The sequence below is a fragment of the Cygnus olor genome, chromosome 1 (assembly GCF_009769625.2).
Source record: "Cygnus olor isolate bCygOlo1 chromosome 1, bCygOlo1.pri.v2, whole genome shotgun sequence".
Lineage (NCBI taxonomy): Eukaryota > Metazoa > Chordata > Aves > Anseriformes > Anatidae > Cygnus > Cygnus olor.
Window position 1 is genome coordinate 194,623,404 of NC_049169.1, and position 16,729 is coordinate 194,640,132.

Genomic DNA, 16,729 nt, shown 5'->3' on the forward strand with positions numbered 1-16,729 from the left:
CTACACTTACTACTGCAATCTTGGGAAGTCATCCACTAGCTGCAGAACAGGGCCAAAACCTTTGGTTATAGATCATGAATGTTACTTTTGCCTTTACCAAGTAATAAAAAATGAGTCAAGCTCAGCCATATGACCAAATCTCAGGACTTCAGCATTCTGCCTTCCTCCCACAGGTCATTTCCTTCTGTGCAGTGCTCCCTTAGCCTGTACTCTGGTACCAACTCATAACCTTTCCAGCTTAATTTTTTGGTGGGGCCCCTGTATCAAAGGTTTCGAGGCAGTCCAGAAATACAGGAATGCTGTATTTATTTATTTAATAATAACGAAAAAAAGTCTATTAAGATTATCTGAGTAACATGATCTTGCATCCCTTTGTAAACCTGCTTCCATACATTTTCCTTCATGTTCAGAGACTGTTAAAGCTCTTACAGTCTCATGCCACTCTCAATTTTTGCCCTGAAGACCTAGCATTCTTAACATGCTTTATTGAAAAAGATACAAGCAACAAGATGACAATTTCTTATAAATCAAATATTGCCAAAAGCAAAATAAGGAGAATACAGGTAAGTGTCTACAGAAGCGGATACGAATGAAAACAGACCTGGGAAGAATATAAACGTTCTCTGTATGACACTCAGCCATTTAGAGCAAACCAGCAAACCCTGACGTGCGTGACAGAGATGGCAGTCTCAAAGACAGGAAACCTAAATGAATTTAGGTCTGCATTCGGCTGTTCTCACAGAGAGCACAGAGCGGGCCTGCCAATTCCTTGTGTTGATCGTAGTGTCTAAGCGTGGGCCTGAATTAGAATTTAGTGTTTGTGTCACTGTAAGGCACTTTGAATAATGACAAACTTTATCCTTCAATGCCAGGTCATCGCTACACTTCAAAGTGTCATATCCAGTAACTCCAAAAATTGAAAGAATAAGAGGAACTAAGTTCTGGAGGTTCTTAAGCATCTATTTAGAAGACCCATGAGTAATATAATCTCACTCTGATACTTAAAGAATTTGTCTGTTATTTGTTCTGACCTTATCAATGGAAAGTTTCAAGCAGCTTGGAAACCATGGCATTGAACCTGGCCAGCAATCAGTTGAAGGATGCTTCTGAAGTTTTAGAAGAAAAACTGAGGAAGACAGGGTTCATAAAAATAGAAAACCAACAAGCGTCTGTGCAAATGGGGTACTTTCTTACTACTATTGTTGCATACTTGACAATCTTTTCTAAAGACTCTATTTTTCACCGACAATTGAAGCTATCGTCCACTGGCCAAACCACAACCCTAACTAATATCCTATTCTCCATAACTACCCAGTATTTCTCATTTCTCTTTCTGTGGAAAGAGTAGAGCATCGGTAAGTCAAACTGTGCAGATCTGAAAGGAAGAGATCTTTGTTCTGAAGAGGTCCATACACTACCTGAAAGCACACGAGCAAAGAAAGCTTTGGCAAGTTCTAGGATACTAGGACCACATGCTGTCTTCAATTTGAAGAGAGCTCTGCTTCCTGGTCAATGCTCAAAAACAAGTAAAAGACAGATACACATCCAGTCCAAAAACAAAAACAGCAGGAAACTCCTAAATAATTATGATAACATTTCTTAGCACTAGCTTTACAAAAGAGCCAGCTGCTACTTGTGCCTTGCAGTATCTCAGGACAGTATCGTAAACTGCAGCTGCTCTGGGCTAGAGCCTTTGCAGATAAGTGGCTTCACTCAAGTAAAGCCACTGCTCATTTATAGCAGCTGGGAATATTGCCTTCTAGCTTTATCTTAGCGCAGACCTGGCCACCGAACACCAGTGACACTGAAGGTCTCACCTTCCACCTGTAAGCCATATGAATGCCTGCTGCTAGCTCGAGCCACGCGGTGGATGCGGAGCGCTGACATCTGGCAGCAGGGAGCCAGGCAGGTGGAAGGGCTGCTGGCTGCTGCCTCCTGGAAGACTCCTGTGAGCTGCTGGTCACCGAACGTTTACTGTATCAGCACTGCCAAAAAGACACAGCTCTTGAGCTTTCCCAGTGGAAGCTTTGGAAAATGCTTTCAAAGGAGATGGACACGGAAAGAAGTGTGAGCATGGTCAGCTAGTTCACAACTAGCTAGTTATGAGTGTAACTGCTAGTTACACGTGTAACTGCTCAATTGTAGAGCATTACCCATCAGGGCAACCACAACCATCACAGCAGGGAGTAATGGAAAGCTGCAACCTACATTAGCCTCCCTGCCAAAACTAGGTCAACGGATTTTACCCAGCAGTTTCTAGGTCAAGTTCTTCCACTTCTCAGAAAGTGGTTCAGGTGCCTGGTGGAGGAGGAAACCCCACAGCCTCTGGGCAGCCTGTGCCAGGGCTCCATCACTCAAACAGCACAGGAGTACAGCCTGGTGGTCAGAGGGAGCCTCCCGTGTGCCAGTTTGTGCCCACTGCCTCTTGTCCTGGCACCACGCATCACGTTTTAGTCTTCCCCAGCTCCCTGTTCAAGCACAGGGCTTACGTGGTAACACTTCATGTGAGCCTGACCCCTCCAGTTCTCCTACCAACTCTCATCTTAATCGGTAGAAAGTTTACATGGTTCTACTATTATTGCTTTCTGAGCAATAAATGAACATAAATTTCAAATCATGCACATTACGCTTTATCAAGCTTTTTATAATCCTTTGCAACTTCTTAAGTTGCTGCATAATACAAAAAGCGCCTTTAGAAACTTCAAAAGCAGAAAAGCAAAAGGATGTTAATCAAAGCTGCTTAAAACTACATGCAATGCTTGAAATATTTTCACTTTTAAACTGCAAAATTAAAAGAAGGTTATGTACATATAATACAGTTGGATAAATGTACAGTTAAAGAATCCTATGTACTGCAAGGTATGTATGTCAAAGCATTACAGTAAGCAGGGTGCCAGCTACTGTACAGCATTAAACACAACACTGCAGAAATTATGGAAGAATGGATGAAGCCACAAGTCAGTGTCCCTGATTTCACACTAAAAATAGAGAACCAATCGAGTCGTCCCCTCTCCTCAACCCCCCTAGACAGCAAAGCAAGGGTACTTCAAAAATTGTATGTCCAGTATTGCCCTGAAAGGGCCTCTACAAACTGCTTGGAGGCAGGGCAAAGACCAGCAGATGAAAACCAAAATGCATTTATATCTTCCTTTGCAGAATTGCCCCACTAAATTTAGTGATTTACAGTACTACTGGTGTAATAACACACAATCTGCTAAAGTCAGTCTCATTTGCATAATTAACTCAAACAAAATGACATGGTTTTTGTTTTGTTTTTTGTTTCCCTTTTTAGCTAGCCAGAACTTCGATTCAATGCTGTGGCTGCGATTGTTACCATACTGGTAGCCCCACGCAGCCTAAATTCCAAACTCAACAGGAAGCTTTCCCAAGACGGCAGCTGGTTAAGCCAGGAGACCCGGAGGTTTCTTTTCGAGACTTAGATGGGACGCTGTCATTAAATTACAGTGCAGATGTACAATAGGAAAGATGTGTACAGATGCCAACCATGTGACATCTCTAACTATGAATGGAAATTTATTTGCTAGTGACAAGCACCTCCCTGTTTAATGCAGGTCTTGCTCTAAACACCAAGCAACCGTTTCGCAGGGTAAGGCACTACAACCAGCACAACGTGCATCGCCTGCACAGTAGGTATAGACTTCACTACCTTCATACACGAGGTGCTCCTTTTACAAAAGATAACGGGTACAGATAAGAGCCACACATGAAGTGATGAGAACCACTTACATGTGCACACTCATCCTGGAACCTGAGGTTCAGCATTTTCACATCACACTAGAGTATAAGACACTGAAGTACCGATAAGCACATCTTATTGCTGGAAGGTCTGAAGATTGAGAAGCCTGTACTTGGGCATTAACATGACTTGGAAAGTCATGACTTGGAAAGACTGGTTTCACAAAGTCCGACAAATTGACAATGCTGCATGACTTGTTGGGAGTTATCCCGGCAGTATTCTTCTCCCACTGTTTGGTGCTACGTCCTTGAAAAATACCGATGAACATTTCCCCCTATAGGTATCTAATATGCAAGTCCATGTATCCAGAGCAGAAAAGGGTGAAGAACCAATCATTAAGGAAACCGGAGTCATTGGATTACCAGTTTATAACACAAGCCCCAAGACTTCATAGGAGGTTGGAAGATCCTACTATTTAATTGCACAATCAATGTAAACTTCCAAATACAGAAAAGCAGCTTTTACATTTTAATCCTCAGCGTAAAGGTTACATGGCTGCATAGCTACCCTCCATTTCATCATTTCATCTCTAAGATCCTGAGATCTGGTCAGGATTTCTATTTGAAAAAATCAAGACAGAAGGAAGTACCAGATGCTGTTTCTGTTTCCAAAGAGCACAGGAAAAAAAAATACCACCACTTCTAACAGGAAGAGTTTAGTCACTGCAGCCTGCAGAGAATAACCAACAATCAGAATAGAATGAACAAGCACTCATTTGCTAAGTAGAAATATTTTAATTCAGCCTTCATATAAACTATTATCAATACACATTACACAAATATCTCAACACAACATTTAAAAGTCTCACTGTTCCTGCAACAGTTAGCCTCTTTTCTCCACCCTGTCCACAAGAAAGCCAAAACAGAACTGTAACAGTAGCTGAAGCCATCTTAACTATTTCCTCACATCCTGTACTCAGCTTACAAGGCAAGGATCTTGGTGGCTTGCAGGGGTGGCCTCTGTGAGATCAGGGACAGTTCTAGCCAGTTCCAGAATGGACTCACTGCTGGCCAAAACTGAGCCAGTGAGCAACCCTGGTTGCACCTCTGATGGCATATTAAAGGGAAAAAACTGCACAACAGCACCTAAGTGAGAGACAAGCGAGAAAATGAACTAAACAGCCCACCAAGGTCAGGGAGTGAAAGGGAGGAGGAGCTCCAGGTACCAGAGCAGAGGTTGCCCTGCAGCATGTTGAATCGACCATGGTGGAGCAGGCTGTCCTCCTGCAGCCCGTGGAAGACCACATCAGAGCAGCCATCCTTCCTACAGCTTGTGGCAGACACCACGCCACAGCAGGTGAATGCACCCTGAAGGAGGCTGCAGCCCATGGAACACCCACTGAGGAAGGCTCCCACCAGGAGCTGTCACCCTAGAAAGGAACACGCACTGGAGCGAGTCTTCTGCCAGGAAATGCAGTACAGACCTGTGCTGGAACAGTTCTTGAAGAACTGGAGGCCACGGGAACGACCCATGCTGGAGCAGGTGAGAAGCATAAGTAGGCAGGAGCAGCAGAGACAAGCGGTACAAACTGACTGCAACCCCCACTCCCACTAAGGGCAGGAAAGAGGTAGAAGAGTTAGAAGTAAAGCTGGACCTGGGAAGACGAGGCAGGTATTTTTTTTTTTTTTTGAGTTCTCACTGTCCTACTCTTATTAATAGGCAATAAATTAATTTAGTCTTGCTCCCTGTCAAGTCTGTTTCACCCATGACAGTGATTTTTGAGCAATGTCCCTGACTTTATCTTGATTCAACAGGCTTTTCCGTATTTTCTTGCCTCATGTTGCTGAGGGTAAGTGAAAGTGCAGCCTGTTGGGCACCTGGCAAGCAGCCAAGGTTAGCTCACCCCACATCCAGATGAAAGAAACCCACGACAAGAGCTATGCCAAGCTCCATTTTAGGAACTTGACAAGAAAGGTCTTTTTTTTTTTTATTCAAACAGATAAGGGCATACTAATCAAGTTGCTTTCCTTAGAAAGGAAAGCTACAGGAACATCACCTTAGTAGTGAGTTAGTTTTATAAATAGAAATTGTCTTTGGCAAGGAAGACTCAGTATATTCATAATGTTGATATACTTCATTACACAACAGTGTTAGGTAGCTGATTAATCATCTTCTTTAACACAATTTTCCATTCTCAAGACTTTGCTGGCTTAAGCTTCAGTGCCTGGCAGATGACTTTTTGCAAGTTTCCTTCCTTATGAAAGAAATGTACGAACTGTGCCCTTTATCGTTCCCCTGCAAATAGGGCATTTTCTGAGGGATGGTGCACATTCTTTGCATACTACTAGGTGACCACATGGAATAAAAACAATGGAAACTTCTTTGTCCATGCAAACTTTACACGTTCTTTCTTCTTGCAGTCTCCTCAGTTGTTCTTCCATAGGTAAACCTGGAAAAAAGTTAACCTTTTAAGAAGCCTGAATATATGTGCGTTCTACTTAGAAAGCAGATTGGAAAATAAAGGGTGAAACTGAATGTGACTATGTTCACTAAATATAGATGGCAGTGAGAAAATAAGCACGCTTTCCAGAGCTCAGAAACCAGCGTGCAAGGAACCAGTCTGTACTTTCCATTTCTAAGGGACAACAAACAGCTCGGGGCTGGAGACCAGCTATAGTTCTTGAGACTTATGTTTATATTTCAGCATATGCTGTACTTTTTGTGTTTGGATATTAGAAGCACAGAGCACAACGACTGGTGGAAGTGAGCTATATTCAGATTTGTGTACCTTTCCACAAGTCTGTTAACATATTAAGTTTCATATGCATCTGAACTACAAGAGTAAGAATCAGAGCTAACTCAAACTCAAGTCTGACAAGTTTATCCATCCAGGTGTTGGCCAAGCAAGATCTTAGGACAGCTATAACCCACTTTGGAAAAGTAAAAATCACGGTACCTCCTATGAAACGCTAGCCTATTATTCACTGCTTGATCCCTCCCAAACGCCTTCGTGAGAACTTGTACCAGGACCAAGCCCAGCATGTGCCTGAATTTCTTGAGCTCCAGAAAACTCAACCTCCTAGTGCAAAGGGTCCTGTGTAAAGCACAATGTATAGCTTAAGGCATATAGACTTGCGTGCAAGCCTGCGCATGCACTTAAGATGTGCTTATCTCAAAATTACCAATATAAATCAGGTAGAGGGTCAAGCATGAAAAATCAATTTCTTAACCAAAGTTAATCTCTTTTTAGGATGTTAGTCAATTGTCCCAAAATACCCTTTAAAGTAAGAAAGTGGAGTTTAAGATACCTGACACGTCTTCCGTGGGAACATACTTCATGCTCTTCTCCACTAAAATAAACGAAAATGAACAACCATGTCATTTCACTAATCTACATTCCAACAGCATCTGACTTTTATCTTTAGATGGCAAAGACAGCACTAATTAGTCTTTGATAAACGTACATCCTTTAAGGAAAATGACATACCAAATAAATCTTTGTAGAGTACAGGGTCACAATCTCGTAGACAGTTTCTGAATATGCTGGCTGCTGCGTTTCCTTTCACTAGGACTGTGTCTATCAGTTCCCTTGCTTGCAATGCTGTCTGAGTCTTTTGTTTAATAACGTCATGCTCAAGTTCCGTTATCACTTTAGCTGACAATAAACTCCCAAGGATTGGAAGTACACATGTTAAACGCTGGAATAAAGCCATTCGGTTCTTCCGGATTAAGGTCAAATCATCTGGAATAGAAAGTGGATTGGGTGTTTGTTAGGAACACAGTACTCCAAGCTGCATTTATGCTTAGTAACCGACACGTTCTATAAACTCTACTTGAAATGTTCACTTACTAAAGAGCATTAAAAAGACCTCAAGGAGTTTTAGCAGTACTTACATAAAGAACACACTTAAGAAAACCACATACAAGCAGCTTTGGAGCTGAAGCCTTTTCATTTACAAGGCCTCCTGCTCCCATCTCTACATTAAATGGTTTGAGGGGATCTTGTCTAACTTCATACAGGTCATGCTCTCTGCGGAACTGCAAAGAAAAGAAGTGGAACAGCTCTGCATAACAGAAATGCTAACCCACTGACAATTGACAAGTTAACTTCAGTCAGCGACGGTCAAAACCATGACTGAGGTGTAGATGGGATCAAGCTTTTCTAAGAGGTGTCCAACAGAATTATGTGCAAGCAAACCAGAAGCATAGCACAACTAGATTCAGTTTTTAAATATAGCCTATCACAATTTTACAAACAAAGTCTCTTGAAGATTTAATGGCTGAATCCATCTCTGCTTTTGTGGCAGAATATACAAATAGGAAAGAAGCCATTTTATTTCAACTTGTAATTGAGAAGCTTCATTACTGCTTCAAAGACTCTAAAAACACAGGGGTGAAAGGGATGTCTTCAAAAAATGTACATAGTCTTGATGCAATAGGGAACATAAAAGGTGCATCAAATAAACACCATTCAATATCTGACCTACATGGTTGTTTCAGACTGAAAAGCTGACCTTTGACAATCTTACAAAACCTAAATTTGTAAAAGCTAGCCAGCTCCTAGAACAGGAAAATGTTGGCTCACCAGTTCAAGTACCTTAAAAAGCAGGCAAATTTGGAAGGAAAAGGAAAAAAAGTATGTTAAAGTATTTTGTTTCAATTTATTTAATTAGTAGTGATATAAAGGCACACAGAGTTATTAAAAAAAATATGGCTTTGTTCCTGTGGAAAGAATAAGGTGATTCTAAACTCCTGGAACCTCTATGAACCATCTTCCTGAAAGGGAAAGAAATAATTACGAGACTGCTAGCTATACAGATTGCCAAATAATGCTCTTAAAGAAGTTGATCCTAAGAGCAAGTAAATTAAATCACTTTGCGAATAAAAACAATTATAAAAATCACACCAGAAAGTAGAACGATACAAACCACTTCTGCTTTTGTTTTTATTCATGCCTTATGCATACCTGACGCCACTTCTTCAAACTGTCTCTCTTTCTCTTCTTCCCTCTTCTCATCTTCAGCAGTGAGCAAATCGGACACAAGATCATTAACAGTCTTGTAGTTTTCTTCAGTGGCCAAGATTTTACTTTGCACTGTTTGCTTTATTAGCCGTCTGCTGAATCCCATCTCCAAGGCAGCTTTAACTACAGGTGTGTTCATCATGATTGCATCTTCTGAATGATTCTCTCCAGGTTCAAAACGAATGACTAATCAAAGAAGAAAATCACTGTGTATAAGGTAAAGAACAGAATACTCATACAACCTACAAGTCAACACATCAACATTACCTACACGCAATACCTAACATTAAAAAGTTCAGTAATTTCAATAGGTAAACAGACTTTTTTTTTTAGTAATTGGTTTCCATTTTTAAAACTAGTTACTTGCATTCAGTTGGATTGAATCCATCATAAACTTTGACCCACGTCAGGTTTCACAAAAAAAAAAGTCTAGGATAATCCAGAGAAAGATCAGAGACTCCTATTATGTCTTCAGGTTGTCGTTCCCCCCTCCCATACACACACACTTATAGTCATGTTTAACTTTAGCCTTAAAAAGCATCTTGACTGAATCTTGAGTTAGAAACTCAAAATTCGGGGCTTCTAGTGCAAGCAATTGCTCTATTTCAGCTCTTGATCAATCCATCCATCTTACTGAGCACCAGGCACATGGGACTGACTCATCATCCTCAACCAGCAGGGACTACGATATTATCTCCTACTTACCCTGTGGGAGGAGTTTATTGCCACCATAACTGGAGCTCCACTCACAATGGAACTCGAAGACTTCACTTTAACAGCTTGTCCTACCCTTTCTCCAACTACTGCCACTCAACTCACTGTTTACCTAGCTCTGTGCCTAAAAATGGAGTTGCATTAACTGCATGACACCTTTAGCAACTACTCCACCAAGGTCGATACCACAGATCAATTTAGCAAACTCCAGCTTGACTTGTTTCTGTTTAACTCAACAATGAAACAAAAAATAAAGGAAGTGCCAAGCATTCAAAACTAAAATCTAAGCAGGATATGGCAGTATGTAAATAAGGAAAATGAAAGCAGATATGTCTCAAAGGAGCTTCCGTAAAGTCTGTTCTTTAATGTTACATAGACAGTTATAGTATTGTTGTTCCCAAGAAAACCTAAGATTCGCTAAATAAATTAGTTTTGGAGAGCTTATCATTAAGTCTGCAAAGTGCTGAGGGTCTTCACAAACACGCTTTTCATGTTATATTAATATACATACTTGGAGGATCCATGTTTTCATCTACAGGTGTATCAGAAGTTGACAAGAGCTGTAAAACACAATGGAATTGCGTTAGTATCCAAGAATTGCTTTTTCTTCTACATACCCTTCTAGCAACTGCTTGTCTCAAGAAGTTGGGCTGGGCTTTTTATCTGAATGATATCAGTTAAGTATTTTTACATATGGTTACACAAGTCTCAATTTCTTCAACTACATAACCAATATAAAGTTAGTGCTGACCACTTCTATTAAGAGAGTTTTGGCTTATTCTTATCGTATCTTGTATGGATAACGATAATTCAGCTGTGAGGAGCTGCACAGACAATTAAAAACTCCCTGTGACTGGTTTCTGAAATACCAATTGCTCATCTGCACTATTCGCCAAAACTTACATAATCATAACTTTCTTCTCCTGACACAGAGGCTCAAAGAATCTAGTTGCCTCATAATGAGGAGCAAAGGTTTGTCTGTAAATGACCGGGTGTTGTAACCCCTGAATTACTACTATAATATTATACCACCTACTTAATAATTTCTCATGAAACTCCTTCCACGAGTAACCCTCTACAGGGTAAGTTCCAATATTTCAGTTCCTTTAGCCATCGTTCAGCACCGAGTTTATTTTTTTGTGCCCATAAAGAGCATATACCATGTGAGAAACTTGGTAGAAATATATACAGAAGTAAGGCAGAAGGATGTATGGAACTCCCCAAAAGAACACAGCACTCTTCAACAAGGGAAAAAGGAAAGTTCCAAAACAGTAAGGTTTACCTGTTCAAGCAGATGGGGAAACCTGGCCTGAATCTGACTTACAAACTCTCCTCCTTTTACACGAAGCAGATACTCACACCTGAAACATTGGCAAAAATGTATTCAATTATACTTTCTATTTCCCAATAAGAAGAAAAACAAAGAAGAATGAAACCGTCTACAATAGCACAAAATAATTTAAATGCACGTTTCATGCTGAGTGAAGGAAGAGATGAGTTTTCTTAACTGGAAGCTTGATGTAGCCTAGTACCTGGTAACACTTCAATAAAGCTTTTCCATGATGTTCAGCAGTCAGTAGTCTTACGTACATAAATGCAGCAGCTTTACATTCTGCTACCACTTTTAATCAAAATGACATATCATAAGAAATACTACGTCAGCTTCCTTGCAAAGAGCAGTGATAAAGTTTCTAACTCAACTTCTTATTGTTCTCTCTCTTACTTAAATCATTTTAAAAAAAATTATCAAAATTCAACACCACTACCAAAGCCAGATCTGCTTCATGAACGCAGAGTTTTCTCTCTTTTTAAGTACATTTATTGACCAGGCATAACAGAGGGAAACAAAGGTGTCATTTAACTGTAAAAACATCCTGTATCCAACAGGAGCTGGTAAATTGCCTTTGTAAGATTAGTTGGAGCGTAAAGAATAATTATTCACTTTCCTGAAATTAAGTGCAGCTATTTCTGTCATTAATGAACATGGAGATTTCCACAGGCTCAGACAGCAGTCAGGTATGCAACTGCCATGTAATTACAGGGAACGTATCCACAAGTTATTTCTGTCATTTTTCCAATAGAGATGTGTTAACAGTCACTGAAACCTTCTACGCAATCCTTCCTACACCTAGGAGACTAAACCACACCTGCCGAAAGGCTCGTTAAAGAACATCCAGTGTGTGCGCAGAACTAGACTGAAGTTCTAAGTTCTTCCTACCTCAGTGCTCAGAAGCTTTTTTCTCCTCCGCCTGCTTTCTGAGTGCTTCCCTTATCTGCATATGCTCACTAAGAATGCAGCATCACTTGCTAACAGTGATTTGGGGATGCACACAGCTTTTAGTTATGAAGGGGAAAGACTTAAGTATCATGCTTAATGAAGAAGCATTTTAAGACACCTTTAGCACTTCAGAGCTTTCAAAAGGAGGAACATGAAATACATCCAAGTGATAGAATGAATTTGTACACTATGTGGCAAAATTAAGAACATTCAGCGCAGCATATAGCTGCCAAAATTAAAAGTACTTAAGCAGTAAGGATATGAACAAATTATGATAAAGAGTTTGCAAGTTACCTTGGAAACCATTTTGCATGCTCAATCCATGGATCATCTCCAGATTCCCAGCACCTTAACCCACCATCACAGCAGAAACACTTCACATCATCGTTGCGGCCTTTAAAAAAGGAGGCAAAATATCTAGCAAACATTTACACAGGTTACTTTAAAACAAATGTTGAAACAGCAGTATGAATAAAATCAGAGATAGCAGGTTTTCGTACTTACCTACATAGTAAAAGCCAGCATCTGCAAGCTGTTCAGGTTGAACTGTAATCCTAGTTGGCCAATTTATGAATGTTTTAACACGTGCTTCATGAGTCTGCATGCTCACATTTGAAACATTGAAACTTGTTTGGTCTGGGGTGAGATTTTCCACAAAAGGACAGTTAGGAAAGTGTCTCCGATGCTCTGACAAGGCATTATCTTTTGGTTCCCAGTTACTCAACTGACCACCACAGGAGAAACAAGCAACTTTGTCTCCTGTCCCCAGGTAGTAAAGTCCAGCCTTTGCCAGATCAGCGGGCGAGAGAAACATCAGGGGCCATGCATGAAAAGTGCGTAGTCTAGCCTCTTCAGTACTCATTGAAGGATTGTGAGGCTTATGTCTTAAGTGTGAGAGGTCTTCAACAGCCCTAGTAGTTACTGGGTCTTGAGGAAAACTGGAAAAAGAGCCACTGAAATAGCCAACTTGTTCAAAGCTTGGAGAAAGCGTCATGGAATGTAGAGATGATGAGAGACCGCTTGTGACCAGAGGTGAAAAGGCGGAATGAGAGGACAGCCCGAGGTTGTTCACTGAAATCATGTCCTGAACAAAACTGCAGCTAGGATATAGCTGTTTGTGCTTTTCCATAGCATTATCTCCTGGTTGCCAGTTGTCCAACACCAAGCCACAACTGAAGCATTTAACTTTATCTTGCACACCAGTGTAATAAAACCCAGCCCGGGCAAGACTCCGTTCTGACACTGGCACATTGACAGGGAAAGTAGAAAACGTTGACATTCTGTAGAGTTCACAGGATACATCGTATTTCAGTTCACCACACAGAGCGCTCTGCTTCATCATGCTAGCCAAGAGAGGGCTATTTTCCATTATGTTCATAATGGAGTATTGTTGGAAAAATGGGACAAGTCTTCCTCTGGGAGGTAGTTGTGTGCATTAAAGGCAATTCTGAATAACCCCTGCCTGTGCAAAAGTAAGAACCTGAAAATGAAATATTTATGTGCAACTTTCAATACAGGTACGAATAGAATTAGCCACATGATTAACAGACTTCAAACATTTGCTGAGTTCTTGTACTTGTGTCTACACAACTGCTTTTGCACAAAAGCTGATCTATCCCATCAACAATTAAAGAAAGCATGTTTAAAAGGACAAGGACTGTCCCTTGAACTACACATGCATCACATGCTTTCCTTGTGCTTTGTATCTGGGAGAGCAGCGCCAATTAGTCAGGCTAGTAGAGGCTGGGTCCAGAGGGCAAAACCTCAGATGGGTTTATCAAAATCCTTTGTCAATAAAGAAACTAAAACTGAGCGGGGGGGGGGGGGGGGGGGGGGGGGGGGGAGGGAGAAGCTTCAAATAAAATGAAATAGTATGTTACAGTTCAAAATGATGTCAAGTGGTTTAGGATCTACTGCACCCTAGACAACTATACACATGCAAACTTTTAGTTTTTAACTCTCATTATGAAACTGAAAGTAACAGCTTCTTAAGCTCAAAAGAGCCCCTGAACTGACATTACTCGATTGATCTGGTGTATCTGCTACTACTGAACTGACAAAAACACCCTCAACATCTGCATATTGTTGTAGCGATTGTTAAGACTTAAGAAGTCAGTTTCTACTCAACTTCAAGTGTATCAAATATTCAGCTATGAGATGCATAAATCCTATGCATTGCCTCTGACAAGAACATACTGCCTTAATGAGCCCCAGGCTTTTCTGTCTGTAACACTGTCAGCACAGGCTGAACAGAGCATTTCAGTTTTAACCTGGTGCCTTAGTTACAAGTATGCACTTATCGCATTTAACATAAATAAATTGCTTTGTGTCAGGACATTCTAATGCTTTATACCAATAAATTAAGTTTTTGCTGTATGCCATATTTATAAAACAAACAAACCTCAAACAAAGGAAAAAAATAAAGCTTTAGTTTCTTTACTGTGCACAGAACTACCTCCCAGAGTTCAGACTGAAGTCCCTTCTAAGGTGCCTACGTCTCCATATTTGATAATGACTGTTCACAAGAAGAAACTGTAGATGTCTATAGCCTCAATGAACTCCTTTGGGTGGAACAAAACCTGTAAAGAAGGAAGAGTAGTGTTTCAAAAAATGCAAAGCAATGTGCACATAGTATCTACATAAACAAACTACACAAACTGAAGCACTAAAATCGCAGAGGAAGCTTTTCTGAGATGTCAGCTAGTTTCAGGAAGTCAACTTTATGTACTGTCATATGGAATGGATCTTACACAACTTCCCTGCTACTGACACATATGCAAAACTGTTTAATCCACAGGCAGAAGCATTTGGCAGATGGATGAATCAGGCTGCACGATCACAAACTGTATCAGCATAAATAGAGGAAAAATCTTGTACAGAAGATGGTACGCCCATTTAAATTTGCTTAAGGCTGCAGAATCTGAACCAATAAAGATCCAGTTTTGTTACACTGTCTTATATTAGGGCTATTGAAATTTCTTATTTAGCTAGATCTGACTATATTTAAAGGGTAACTTCAGCAAAATTTGGAATTTCACCAAAAATTTCAGTCAAGAACAAAGTTCACAAGTTCTTAAATATAACATATATATAGTAACCTGTTCTGCAGTATCAATTTGTTGCAAGTTCTTCCAGAAAGACTCAAAATGGATGTATTTGTCACAATGACACAGCCTTAGAAAAGTCCCCTACAGGAAAACTGCATTTTCTAGCTCTTACCATGGTCATCCACCCTATTAGTGCCCCCACTAATTTCCTAATCCCGAGGAAGTGATTAACAATGGCACAAAGGCCACGTGCAGCTGGGACTGGGACATCAAGGTCTGTGCACAACACTAGTCCAAAAAGTCTCCCGACTGGGAAAAGCCAAAATAAGCGAGTTATATCACAGCACGATGATGTATCCCTAGGAATCACTGACTGCTTGGGCTGTTACCTGATAACACTCCTCTAGTATTACCGTGCGTTATATCCCTACATAGCCTCGATGCCCACAACCTCCCGCCCACCAAACCTCATGTATCCCCCCGGTTACCCCGCAGCGACACCGATAAGTTAATTAAGCCCAAATAAGCAATATTTAACGAGCCCAACACCACACAAGGGGAAAGCGAGCTGGCTCAGGCGCTGCCGGCGCCGAGCGGGGACACGCAGCAGGGGGGAGCTGCCACACAGCCCCTGAGCCCCCTCAGGACCTCTCCTTTCCCCCCGTCCCTATCCCCGTCCCTGTCCCCATCCTCCCCGCTCCACGAGGCGGCTCCCCAGCTCCCCACCAGCCCCGCAGCAGGCCGCGTCCCGCACCCCCGAGCCCGCAGCCCCTCACTCACAGCCTCCGCTCGGGCCCCTCGCAGCAGGCGGCCGGGCTGCGCGCCCCAGCCTATATGGGGCGCCCGGCCACGGGGCTCAGGGGGAGCGGAGCCCCCTCGGGCACCGCCCCGGCCCGGGGAACTCCGGCCACGGCGGTGGCGACGCTGGTAAAGCCCCGGGATCAGCGGAGCGCATGCGTTGCCCGAAGGGAGAGGGCGGCCACCGCCTCCTCCTCCTTCGTCCCGCCCGCCTGAGATGGCGGCGGGGGGCTCCCTGCGCCTCCCGCTGTGTGGTGGTGTCTGGGGGAAGGCGCGGTGCTGCGGGTCATCAGCGCCCCTTAGCCCCCTCTCAGCCCCCCGGAGCGGGGCTCGGTCCCCGCCGGGGTGAGCGGGAACGCTCGGTACTTTCCTAGCGGGCGGGGAAAGCCCCGGGGGCGGCGTGCTTCCCGCTCCGCCCCGGGGCTTTCCAGGCTCCTTCCTGCGCCATGCGGGACCCGGCGGCAGGCGGGCGGGCGGGCGGGGGGCGAGGTGCCGGGACCCCGCGGGTCCTGGCTGAACCCGAGCTGAGGGGGTGCGGGCCCGGAGGTTAAACCTTAGGGCTGAAAGTCTCAGGGGAAGGCAGTGAAAGTCGCGGGGGGAAGGCAAAACTGACGGCACGTTTCCATCGGAGAGGTTTAGGACGGTATCTGCACGTAAAAGTCTGCAGAACTTCCACAGGAGGTACAGTACTACTGACCGGCGCTCAAAATCTCCCGGCAGAATTACGATATGAGGTTTCATATAAAGAAACGGCAGACAGAAGGTGAAAAAGCCCCGCTTGGTGCATTTGTGATGACAGCGATAGCGGGGTGTTTGCACAACTGAGAACTGAAGGGTAAAAATAAAGGAAGCATGACTGAAGAGCGTGTTATGACACCGACGGGTATTTTTTTGTAAGTGTTCCAGTAAGGTGAATTTGCAAAAGACTCATTCATATCTTTTCTAAAATGGTTTCAAATTTCCTGTCATATGCGATGACGCTAATCAATAATAATACCGAGTCAAATTTCAGACATCTAAGTGCAGTAAGGCAGTACTGGAACACCATTTAACTTCCCTTAAGTCTTGACATAGAAATGTTTCAGCACTTGCTAAAAAAGAAAAACAACCTTAAAGTTTAAAATTGTTATCAGATCACCGACGCGTCATTTTAAGGAAGGTTCTGACATTGA

The 16,729-nt window shown here is 42.4% G+C and overlaps 1 protein-coding gene across 2 annotated transcripts; it reads right to left on the reverse strand.

Moving 5' to 3' along the window:
• Nucleotides 1–3,268: 3,268 nt before the first annotated feature.
• On the reverse strand, nucleotides 3,269–16,355 carry LOC121063590 (inhibitor of apoptosis protein). 2 transcript variants are annotated; one of them, XM_040544161.1, is made up of 9 exons: nucleotides 15,540–16,355; nucleotides 12,217–14,291; nucleotides 12,007–12,106; nucleotides 10,717–10,795; nucleotides 9,946–9,994; nucleotides 8,664–8,906; nucleotides 7,185–7,439; nucleotides 7,006–7,047; nucleotides 3,269–6,146 (listed from the first exon to the last, which is right to left on the reverse strand). In XM_040544161.1, exons 2-9 carry the CDS (start codon nucleotides 13,088–13,090, stop codon nucleotides 5,953–5,955), a joined length of 1,836 nt encoding a protein of 611 aa, XP_040400095.1. In that variant the 5' UTR covers nucleotides 13,091–14,291; nucleotides 15,540–16,355; the 3' UTR covers nucleotides 3,269–5,952. The 2 variants fall into 2 exon arrangements, with proteins under 2 accessions (XP_040400095.1, XP_040400096.1); XM_040544162.1 differs by having other exon boundaries at nucleotides 14,811–15,919.
• Between the last annotated feature and the right edge of the window lie 374 nt (nucleotides 16,356–16,729).

What these genes read in the sequence shown, in the direction of transcription:
- LOC121063590 (XM_040544161.1), bottom strand. Translation starts at nt 13,090, where the DNA reads ATGAACATAATGGAAAATAGCCCTCTCTTGGCTAGCATGATGAAGCAG. An exon ending in TGAAAACATGGATCCTCCAA is followed by an intron (nt 8,907 to 9,945) that starts GTATGTATATTA and finishes TTCTTTGATTAG; the next exon opens with TCATTCGTTTTGAACCTGGA. An exon ending in ACTCTACAAAGATTTATTTG is followed by an intron (nt 7,048 to 7,184) that starts GTATGTCATTTT and finishes CGTTTATTTTAG; the next exon opens with TGGAGAAGAGCATGAAGTAT.